The following is an 11,136-nucleotide window of genomic DNA, read 5'->3' as shown; positions in this document are numbered from 1 at the left end:
CTTCCTCTCCTTCCTCCTCATCATCCACGATGACCCTCCTAGATGGCAATGACACAAGGCAAGGCCACAACCGCCCCATGCAAGTGACCATGTGCCCCACACCAGAATGCGTGACCCTGTCTTTTGTACATCTTTTTTGGGCCAACAGTCTTTTACAGGTAAACCTGTCTGGACTGTCCCTGAGGACTAGGAGCCCCTGGTTCCTGGGTTTGTTGGACGCCCAGGAATCCAGATCAACCATATAGACTTCACTGAAAATGGCTTCTTCAGTTTTTTCAGTGATGACTTGGTCAATCTGATGGTGTAGCAGACAAATCTGTTCGCCCAGCAGTTTGTCGCCCAGAACCATGATGCCTTTTAGCTAGGCCTAATGGATGGGCCCCCATCAGTGTAGCCAAGATGAGGACTTATTGGGGCCTCGTGCTGTACATCTGCTTAGTTGAAATTTGAGTGTTCCACAATACTGGATTAGGAATATTCTTTACCCTATGGCCATGCCTTAGTTATGATGCATTATGCTAAGGTTATGTGTTTATTAACAGTACCTTTCAGTGCTTTGTATATTCTTTGTGCATTCTTCTCTTAAATTGTAACTATGTAAATCAACTCAGCCCCCTCACTCACTTTTTCTCTCCCGCCTCACCAGTAATTGAACAGTGTGACACTCCAGGCCTGGGTGTTGCGATTTCATGTGCTGAAGAGGAGCGCAGACGAGAGGCCTCGCTGGAGTGCAGGAGGTAAGTGAAAGTTTGTTTTTCTATAGACTTAAGTGGTCAAAGTTTTAAAAATCCCCTTTAAATAACCCTTTAAGTCATGGCAGGGCCCACTTACCAAGCCTTTCTTCTTGCTTTTGTCTGTCTTTCTTGACCAGCAACTCTTCAAGAGCAGGGATGTGATTGGTTGGTGTTGTTTCTGGCCGCTGATTGGGCCTCCTTGCAACATTTCATCAGTGTAACCCCGGGGCTTGCGACAAATCATCACAGAATACAACAACATGCACCTTACTTAGCCAAACTAGGCTGAACTTACAGTTGGACACTTCTAGGTTGCCTCAACCACTGTGTGCATCACCAAATATCGAGAAAAAAGGGCATTTGTTGGCCAATACTTGATTCCAAAGGACTGTCTAAAGTAAGTGCCCTCAGAATAGTAATGGACACAAAATGTCTTGAGCCACACTTTCCAAGATATCTGCTTATGTACCCAACTCCAAGAGAGAGCGAGAGGAGCACAGAGAAAATGAGAGGGCAAGAGAGCTCTAAAACAGAATTTGGACATATCCATTGCACTTTAGGCTAGGCTTTTACAATGACCTTAAAGTGTTGGAATCAGCACTTTCTCATTAAGGATGATTTGTGGTTTCTTTATAGGGGTACTCTGGGTTAGGAAATTTTTATCCCTTATGGAAAAGAGGGGGGATACTGTTGCAGGGTTGGCAGATAATGCTTGTGTTAGCCTCACATATTAGGCTTGTTGAACTATAAGATATTTTATTGGGCCACGCTAAGGAAATAACATTGTTTCTCCAAGTTTCTGTGTTCAGAAATTTTGGAGAAAGCCAGGACAGACACTTCAAGAGAAGATCAATGTCAAGGCACCGCTGAAGCAGACGAAAACCCATCATGAACCACCCGCCGCCATGGCCAACTGATGCAGATAAACTCCAAAGAGTTTGATCAGCCTGCCTACAATTGGAATCTGCAAATCTCAGCTGCACTAGTTGGCCTCATGGACCCCATTCAAGCACCTAATATGCATCTTCATTTTGGATAATTTCTACAGTTCCTTACCATTGTTTCAACAACCACATTTGAAGTTTCCTACTTGACACTACTTTAGAGTGTGAGAGTCTTTTGATCTTGTATTTGAAAATGTACCAGGTAAAGAAACCTAGTGTGTGTGTGCGCCTGGTTCTTCGGGAAGATTGAAACTAACATTTTTGTAATTAATGTAACAAACAGGAACAAACTCACTTGGAAGATGAATATATAACCCTCAATCTCGAACCAGTCAGGAACGAGTTCCCAGAGATCGAGTCAAGTAGAGACCTTCCAGCTTAGCTTGGAGAAATGGAAGCAAAGCTAGAGATGACGATGAAGCTGCACAAATAGCAATCGGAAAAAGAATGATGGCAAAGATTACCGAGAGGCTCCTGAAATATAGATGCAGTCCAAAAAGATATCTATGTGTTAAGATCTGACTGCATAATAATGCAAAATCATATAGTTAGAAATGCTGGCACTACAACATACTGTAGTTATGCTCTTTATAGACCCATGGAAGGCTTTGAATGGAGAGAGGTAACCAGGTGTATGCAGCCACAGTTTATGGCATAGGTGTTGCTCAATGAGGTAGTAGATACTTGAATAAATTCAATGGGAAGAGAAACAGTTCATGGCACTCAGCCACTGTGTCTTGGTAAAAACAAGTAATTTTATCCAGCTTTCTTAAAATCCATTAAAGTGCAGTCAAGGACAAGAGCAGTGCAGACAATTAAAGGAGACATGAGGAGTGACGATCGTTTCACGTGGATGTGCTTCAGCAGACTCCACCTTATTTCATTTCTAAGGTTTCACACTTATTTTACACGTTTGGGTTTTTCTGATGATACAAAAGGTTGTGTGTGCCTCAAGAATAGAGTGCAGCCTTCACATGGGTCGAACTCATTGAAATAGTCACACTTGGAGATCCAGGATTACATGAAAGGAAGATGAGGGAATGTGAACAAGCATAAGAGCTCATTCTTACAAGAGGTTTGTAAAATACTGCTTTAAAACTTAAGCCAAACACACTCCTCCCAACAAATTCAAAACTCGGGATCTGGAGAAAAATAGCTAATGGTCAGTAATATTGTAAGGAATTTGTAAAGATGTAAAAGCTTGAAATACTTTGGTGTCTTATGTTTTTGTCGGAAGAGGTATACGCCACACCGAAACCGCCATTAAGGGAGAAGCAGACCCCACCTCAATCCTGTCTTCCTCTCCCTCCTCATCATCATCCATGATGACCCCCCCCCCCCTAGCAGGCAATAACGCAGGGCAAGGCTACAACTGCCCCGTGCAAGTGACCCTATGCCCCATACCAGAATGCGTGAGCCTGTCCCTCGTACATCTTTTTTGGCCATCCAGGAAAATTAACCTGTAAAATGGAATGATCATGAGGACCAGGAACCCTCTGATTCCTGGGTTTTTTGGCTGCCCAGGAATCCAGATTGACCATGTAGGCTTCACTGAAAATGGCTGCTTCAGTTTTTTCAGTGATGACTTGGTCAATCTGATGGTGTAGCAGACAAATCTGTTCACCCAGCAGTTTGGTCGCCCAGAACCCTGATGCCTTTTAGGAATGGATGGATCCCTGTCAGTTCAGCCAAAATGAGGACTTATTAGGGCCTCGTGCTGTACATAGGCTTAGTTGAAAAGCCAATCGTTCCACAATACTGGAGTGGAATTAACAGTCCCTTTCTGGGCTTTGTATAATCTTTCTTGAATTGAATGTAAATCAACTCAGCCCCCTCTCTCACTTTTTCTCTCCCTCCTCACCAGTAATTGAACAGTGTGACACTCCAGGCCTGAGCGCTGCGATTTCATGTGCTGAAGAGGAGCTCAGTTGGGGAAGCCCCGCTGGAGTGCAGGAGGTAAGGGAAAGTTTGTTTTTCTATAGATTTTTAAGTGGTCAAACTTTAAATAACCCTTTAAGTCATGGCAGCAGTGGCGTACCAAGGGGGGTGGCCCGCCCCGGGTGCCACTCACAAGGGGGGGTGGCCCGCCCCGGATGCCACTCACAAGGGAGGTGCCATGACAGAGTCACCCCCCCCATCCACTGCTGCACCGCGACTGCAACGCTTTTCTGCCCAGTCAGAGCAGCAGGGGGAGGAGTGTGGTGGTGGTGTGCAACGTGACATCACGATGCTGACGCCGCCTTCACAGATCTTTTAAAGGAGCGGAAGGATCCATCACAGGCAGTCGGACGGAGGCATCATCAAAATGTAAGTAAATCATTTTATGTGAAGGAAGGGGGTGTAATTAAGTGGGGGGAGGGGGTGTAAATAAGGAGGGGGGGAAGGACGGGTTGTAATTAAGGGGAGGGGTGTAATTAGAGGGGGAAGGGAGGGGGTTGTAATTAGACTAGAGTGGTCATTTTGGATCTGTGTCTTTTTTTTTGTTTGTTTCTAGAAAGTGTATTGGCTGTGCGGTAATTCATTATTTAAGTTTAATTTATTTTTCACAGGTCTAGTTTTTTCAAGTTGATATAGGGTTTACAAATTTGTGCAATAAATATTATTGAAAACATTGTAAAAAGTCGAGTGCGTGTTTTCTTACTTTCTTGGGTTGGGGGGATGGGGGCAAACACAAGGTCCGCCCCAATTACCAAGCCTTTCTTCCTGCTCTTGTCTGTGTCTCTCGGCCGACAACTCCTAAAGAGCAGGGATGTGATCGATTGGTATTCTTTCTGGCCGCTGATTTGGCCTCCTTGCACCTTGCAACATTTCAGCAGTATAACCCAGGGGCTTGTGACAAATCACCACAAATACAACAACATGCACTTTACTAAGCTAAACAGGGCTGAACTTATAGTTGGACATGTCTAGGTTGCCTCAACCACTGTGTGGATCACCAAATATTGAGAAAATTTGCATTTCTTGGCCAATACTTAATTCCAAAGTCAGAATTGAATTAAAAAAAATAGAATATGCAACAACCATTATTGAAAATTATACATTTGTGAAGAAAGAGGGTAAATTTAAAACTTTATTTTCTTCATCTAACAGATATCTGAGATGGGTTGCCTATAAATCCTACTGTGCCCTGATTTATGGAAGATTAGGAAAAGGGAACAGGTTTCCCATTGCTTCTTGCGCAGTGAACGTAATTTGTGCTAAATTTCCAGATTCCGAGGGACTGTACACAGGGTTCCAGTGGTTTGGAGACTATCACTCTTTTGCTACACCCTCTGGTCAAAATTTCTAGTAAGCTATGTCAGTGTGTAATCCAAATTTATGTGGAAAGTACACATATGTTGTTATAATTTATTGTAATTTGCCAGTCTAGAGTGAGACGCAGAGTTTTTTTGTCTTAAAGGGTAGCTCCCACCAAGTACTATATAATCTAATATGTCCCTACCTATTAGTAATCTAGCCCTAACCCCCTACCTGGCTTCAAAACATTTTTTAATCGCTTTAATAGAGCAGATTTAGTGCTTCTAAATCTGCTCTATAAAGCAGGGCAGGAAGCAGCGCTTCCCAACAGGCGCGACGTCACTGATGCCTTGCTGGGCGCTTGCTTCTGCCCTCACATTATCTATGCATGAGTGTTATTTATCAAATAGGGTGCCTCCAGCTGTTTCCCAACTACAACTCCCAGCATGCCATGATTGCTATTAGCTGTCAGGCCATGCTGAGAATTGTAGTTGTGAAACAGCTGGAGGCACCCTATTGTCTAGTGTCATAGTGTCACAAGAATGCCTCCCACGAGCGCTACCATCACCGCTAGTGGGGTCCCTGGGCCCACTAGCGGTGTCAAATGTGCCCCCCGCGAGCGCTACCATCACCGCTAGCGGGGTCCCTGTGCCCAATAGCAGTGTCAAATGTGCCCCCCGCGAGCGCTACCATCACTGCTAGCGGGGTCCCTGTGCCCACTAGCGGTGTCAAATGTACCCCCCGCGAGCGCGATTGCTACCATCACCGCTAGCGAGGTCCCTGTGCCCACTAGCGGTGTCACAAAAATGCCGAGCACGGCTCTGTTCCCCGTCCCTGTCAGCTCTCAGTGTACGGGAATAGATTTAAAAGCCTCCTGAGCGGTTAACGTAGTACTGCGCAGGCGCAGCACTACGCAAATAGCGTAGGGCTAACGTAGGCAGCGCTAGGAGCCTGGCTTTACCCCTACGCTATTTGCGTAGTACTGCGCATGCGCGCGAAGCTTTTAAATCCGTTCCCGTACCCTGAGAGCTGACAGGGACGGGGAACAGAGCTGCGCTCGACATTCTTGTGACACCGCTAGTGGGCACAGGGACCCCGCTAGCGGTGATGGTATCAATGTCGCGGGGGGCACATTTGACACTAGTGGGGACAGGGTAACGGGGGCGGGCGGGGCCGTGCGCGAGGCCAGTGGAGCTGGCCAATGCGCGCAGCCCCAGCTATCAGCGTGCTCGCTCTCGCCTGTTTGATTGACAGGCGGGAGCGAGCATCGCAGTGCCTGAATTTAGACTCATTGCCAGGCTTAAATGAGTCGAAATTCAGTAGTGACGTCACTGCCAAATGCATTCGGCCACTAGGAGGGCGACCACTAGTGGCCGAATTTAAAAGTGATTTTAAACTTGTTTAAAATCACTTATTAGGGTACGTTCCCACACGGCGTATACGGTGCGTATTTTACGCAGGTAAATATGCAATGTTTATGAATTTTTCGCACTTGCGTTTTATGCTAATTTTTACGCATCTGCGTATTTTATGCAGATGCGTATTTAACGCAGCTAAGTCGCATGACCCAAATAACCTTGTACTTGCCTGTGAACAATAAAGTCTTGTTCTCCTGACCTTTCATTCCTAAAAAAAGGTGGGAAAGTACTCAGCTTTTCCCAATTAAAGCAATCAATGATTTTCCTTGTCTTTTTGAGCCAGTTGTTCTGTGCTTTGGTGAAAGTCTGTACCATGCCTGGTAGTGGACCATTACGTTTGCGCCGGCCATACTTGAGGGTGTTTGTCATGTTAATTATCATGATTATTCGCCGACTGCGCCACCCAAATCTGGTAAATGTCATATTATACCTTAATTCCCTGTGTTTTTGTCTAATTAATGTGGTTTGCTTGTGTGTGCCAGGAAGTTCCGCATTCTATTTACACCTCTTTCTTCGATATTGAACCTTTGCAGAATGGTGGTGTTTTTTTACAAACTGTCCTCTTAAGAAGTTGCATTGTTGGCCATAGCAACCTTTTATTGAATTTTTTATTCAATGATGCCGCTATATGGTGTCTCAAATATGCTTGTTCATGGAACAGTGTTTTATCATACCGAGTAGCTTAATAAAAAGTGGTACTCTGGTGTGTTAACAATGTGTTATTCCTAATTTTTTGTAAATTTTTTTTTTTGTCTTTTTAACTTGATATGTCTGAATGTTAATCCCTCATGAAAATATGTTTTGTTTTTTACCTCAAATTGTGTATTGAACATTTTGAATAGTTTATTCCTGTATGACTAGAGTGCTATGTGATTCAACCTCTTTCGCTGTCAGGTAGTGTGTCGCTGTGAGGTGTATTTTTGAGCTGATTCTGCTTCTCCTGCTCCTGTGGCCCTTTTTGTACCTTGTCTGAAAATGTAGATGTTTAGACCATTTATTTTTAATTTTGTTTAGGCTTAATTTTGATTTTTGTACCTTGCGTAACATCCTATGGCAATGTGTGTCTGTTCATTCTTTATTTTTCCTTGATTTGCCTTCCTTACATACTAGGAGCCCCGTAGACGACGATTCTGGGTGCATCCATTCCTTCAGGATCGCTTGTCCAAAGGTTTTCTTTCAGTGGTGTTTCAAGATTTGAGAAGGTGCATATTTTTAACCACTCATTGTATATTGTTTGTTTTCTGCTCATTAAAACATGGAGTAATTATTCTTTTTTATGTTCAAGGGATGAGGTTAAATTTAAAAATTATTGCCGACTTTCTATGTCGATGTTTGATCAACTTTTTGAATTTATCAAAGCTGATTTGACTATGACCACTACCTGTATGCGGAAGCCAATTTCACCCGAGGATCGTTTGCTCATCACCTTGCGGTAAGTCCTCTTTGTTTTTAGACAGTATATACATTGTTTAGTTAAGGTGTGTGTGGTTGGCAATCATTGCACAATTTGGCCATAACTAGGGATGCACCGATATATCGGCGGCCAATACATATCGGCCGAAAATAGCTGTTTCGGGGAAATGCCGAAACAACTAAAAATGTCCCGATAATGAGCCACCTCCCCTGCCAGCCCACAGCACAAGTTGCAAACACTGCCAGTGGCAGAGGCACTCGTGGGCGGTGCAGAGGGGGCCGGCCGCAACATCTGGGGGGGCGCGCTCTCCGGGATAGGAATACTTCTTTTTATGTGCCCGGGCCGGCTCCTGTGTGTGGCTGCAGGCAGGGGCCGGCCAGAGCATATAAAACCTAATACTGTATATTAAAAACCAGGGGCCCTTCAGCTGTTGTGAAACTACAACTCCCAGCATGCTTGGACCGGCAAAGTCTGTCCGGACATGCTGGGAGTTGTAGTTTCACAACAGCTGGAGGCCCCCTGGTTTTTAGTACACAGTATTAGTTTTTATATGCTCTGGTCGGCCCCTGCCTGCAGCCACACACGGGAGCCGGCCCGGGCACATAAAAAGAAGTATTCCTAATCCTATCCCGGACATCCCTGTGTCCCGAAAAATCTTTTCGGGACATAAGGATGTCTGCCGGTCACTCACCATTCCCCGGCGTCCTCCTGCGATCCTCCTTCGGTCCTTCGCGTCTCCGCCTCTATGGTCGTACGCACGGGACGTCACTGACGTCCCGTGCGTACAACCATAGAGACGCAGGATCGTCGCAGGAGAACGCACGCCGGCCGGGGCCTGGTAAGTGACCGCGTCATCTTTTTCAGTGTTCCGGTCACCGCTCCCCCGGTCCCAGCACCTACTGCTATGGTCCATAGGCCATAGCAGTACATGGTGACCCCGGCCCGGAGGAGCGGTGACCGGAACACTGTGGGGGCAGCAGTACAGACATACAGCCTCCAGCCATACACTATATATGGCTGGAAGCTGTATGTCTGTGGGGTGGGGGGAAGCTGCCTACTATTGTGGGGAAGCTGCCTACTAATGTGGGGGAGCTGCCTATTAATGTCGGGGAACTACCGACCTAATGTGGGGGAGCTGGCAATCTAATGTCGGGGAATCTAATGAGCAGAGCGCTGCATTTTACCAGAAGATGGGGAGAAGTCATTTTCGGTTTCAGAATCTGTTTCGGCCGGACATTTTTTTTTTATTTCGTTTTCGTTTCGGTTCTGAAATTTCTATTTCGGTGCACCTCTAGCCATAACCTCTTTTATGTAATTTAATTGTAGAATGTTGCATATATTAATTGTAAGTCTATGAGGGACCATTATTCTTTATTGATGTTTTAAAATGTGTTTGCTTACACTATGTTTACAAAGAAGAAGAAATGGTGATGATTAGCTAACTAATTGTTATTTTTCTTTTTGTTTTTCAGATTTTTAGCCACAGGAGAGAGCTATGCATCCCTGCACCTTCAATTCAGGGTTGGTGTTTCGACCATCTCCAGAATTGTAAGGAGTACATGCAGCGTGATCTGGCAGAAATTGCAGCCCACTGAGATGCCGTGCCCATCCGAGGAGACTTGGTTACAGGTTGCAGCAGGCTTTCAAACTGTAGCCAATTTTCCAAACTGCATAGGGGCAGTTGATGGCAAACATATCAGGGTGCAGCAGCCACCGCACTCAGGCACTCGCTTTTATAACTATAAAAAATATTTTTCGATTGTCCTGATGGCGGTGGCTGATGCTCACTCTCGATTTGTTGCCATTGATGTTGGCAACTATGGCAGTAGTGGAGATTCTCGGGTGCTGCAAGTATCCGCAATTGGTAGGCAAATTCTTCGAGATTGTGTCACGCTCCCAGCTGCCAGACCTCTTCCGGGTTCCACAGTTGATGTTCCCTTTGTGATGGTATCGGATGAGGCTTTTCCATTATTGCCCAACCTGCTGCGCCCATATGCCCAAAGAGAACTTGATGCTCGCCGGAGGATTTTTAATTATAGGCTGGCACGGGCACGTAGAGTTGTGGAATGCGCCTTTGGAATAATGAGTAGTCAGTGGAGGGTCCTGAATACTGCAATCCGTTTGGATGTGAACACAGTTGATATTGTGGTGAAGGCTTGCTGTGTGCTTCACAACTTCAATCGCAATAACATCCACGATGGAGATGTGTTGATGCCACCATCAAGCCTTCACACACATATCAACTGGGGTTCTCAACCTAACCCCAGCGGAACGCAGATTCGGGATTTCTTTGCTGACTATTTTATTAGTCCACAAGGTGCCGTGCCCTGGCAATACTCCTGTGCCGGTGGTGAGCAAACCAGGGTGATGGAATCCAGGACCAGCTAATAGTGTTTGAAAACAGCATGCAAATTACACTTTGAAAAGTCTAAAGGCAAGATGATGATAAACTGTGTGAAGAACACTCTTGCCAAGGTGTCTAAAGTGTGAAATTACCCCCATAGAATCGTTATTTCCGTGTCCTACCTGATGGGTTTTTAAAAAAAAAAGTTTACAATGCCAAAATGTGTACTTATTGTTTAATTATGTTGTTAAAATGTAAAATGTTAATTATTTGCTATATTTTACACATGCTCTAATGATATTTTTGTTAATAAATATATAGTAAAAAGTATGTTCATTTAATTTCTTTGTAACAAAATACGTATTATGTACTGTGTTGCTGGCAAAATACTTTTTCGCCAATATCTGCTTTACATTTTTTAAACTTTTTCAGTTTTACCTTCCATTAAAAATTAAATTTTTAATTTTTTAACAAACATATACGACATTATCAAACATAATTACTAAATTTCCAAAATTTTTAGTTGTTAAATAAGTTTATTTAAAAAAAAAAACAATACTCTCAATTTTAACATAGAATTAGGTCATAAAGTGCAATCATAAATATTACATACAAGTAAAGAGAGTGAAATACAAATTGGCATACACATCTTAACATAAATAAATGAAAGTGTCACTTTGGTCGTACCCATGTTCAAACATCGACAAAACATATAGGCTAAGATGACTCAATGCAGGTGTCTTTACATTGTGAGCAATAGCAAACTCAAATTCAGCACCCCTACCATCAAGGGCACGTATCAAGCATTGTTATGTGCCTGTTGTATATCGATGCAGGGGACATAGGATCATGACATCACCAAACAAACCACTCAATGTCAGCCTATGTGAGGGGGTGTTAAGTCTGTCATGCACACTCAAATAGAATACCTTTTGAGTGTGCAAGGCATGACATAATGATTGTGCAGGTGCGTGTTATCATGATCATATGACACATGCATTGTGCCTTATCATTAACATTGTCATAGCTAACTCCCAGCACTATA

General features: G+C 44.2%; 1 protein-coding gene across 1 annotated transcript; it reads left to right on the top strand.

Annotated features, from left to right (window-relative positions):
• Positions 1-6,646: 6,646 nt before the first annotated feature.
• LOC130361080 (uncharacterized) lies at positions 6,647-10,137 on the top strand. The gene is made up of 4 exons (XM_056563647.1): positions 6,647-6,745; positions 7,444-7,535; positions 7,619-7,765; positions 9,220-10,137. Exons 1-4 carry the CDS (start codon positions 6,647-6,649, stop codon positions 10,133-10,135), a joined length of 1,254 nt encoding a protein of 417 aa, XP_056419622.1. The 3' UTR covers positions 10,136-10,137.
• The last annotated feature ends 999 nt before the right edge of the window (positions 10,138-11,136 follow it).

The sequence above is a fragment of the Hyla sarda genome, chromosome 3 (assembly GCF_029499605.1).
Source record: "Hyla sarda isolate aHylSar1 chromosome 3, aHylSar1.hap1, whole genome shotgun sequence".
NCBI lineage: Eukaryota > Metazoa > Chordata > Amphibia > Anura > Hylidae > Hyla > Hyla sarda.
This window is presented reverse-complemented; position numbering and strand designations above follow the sequence as displayed.

Excerpts from the sequence above, each read along its gene's own strand:
- LOC130361080 (XM_056563647.1), top strand. The coding sequence starts at position 6,647 with ATGCCTGGTAGTGGACCATTACGTTTGCGCCGGCCATACTTGAGGGTG. Across the intron at positions 7,536-7,618 it reads GTGTTTCAAGATTTGAGAAG|GGATGAGGTTAAATTTAAAA; the intron begins GTGCATATTTTT and ends TTTATGTTCAAG. Across the intron at positions 7,766-9,219 it reads CGTTTGCTCATCACCTTGCG|ATTTTTAGCCACAGGAGAGA; the intron begins GTAAGTCCTCTT and ends TTTGTTTTTCAG.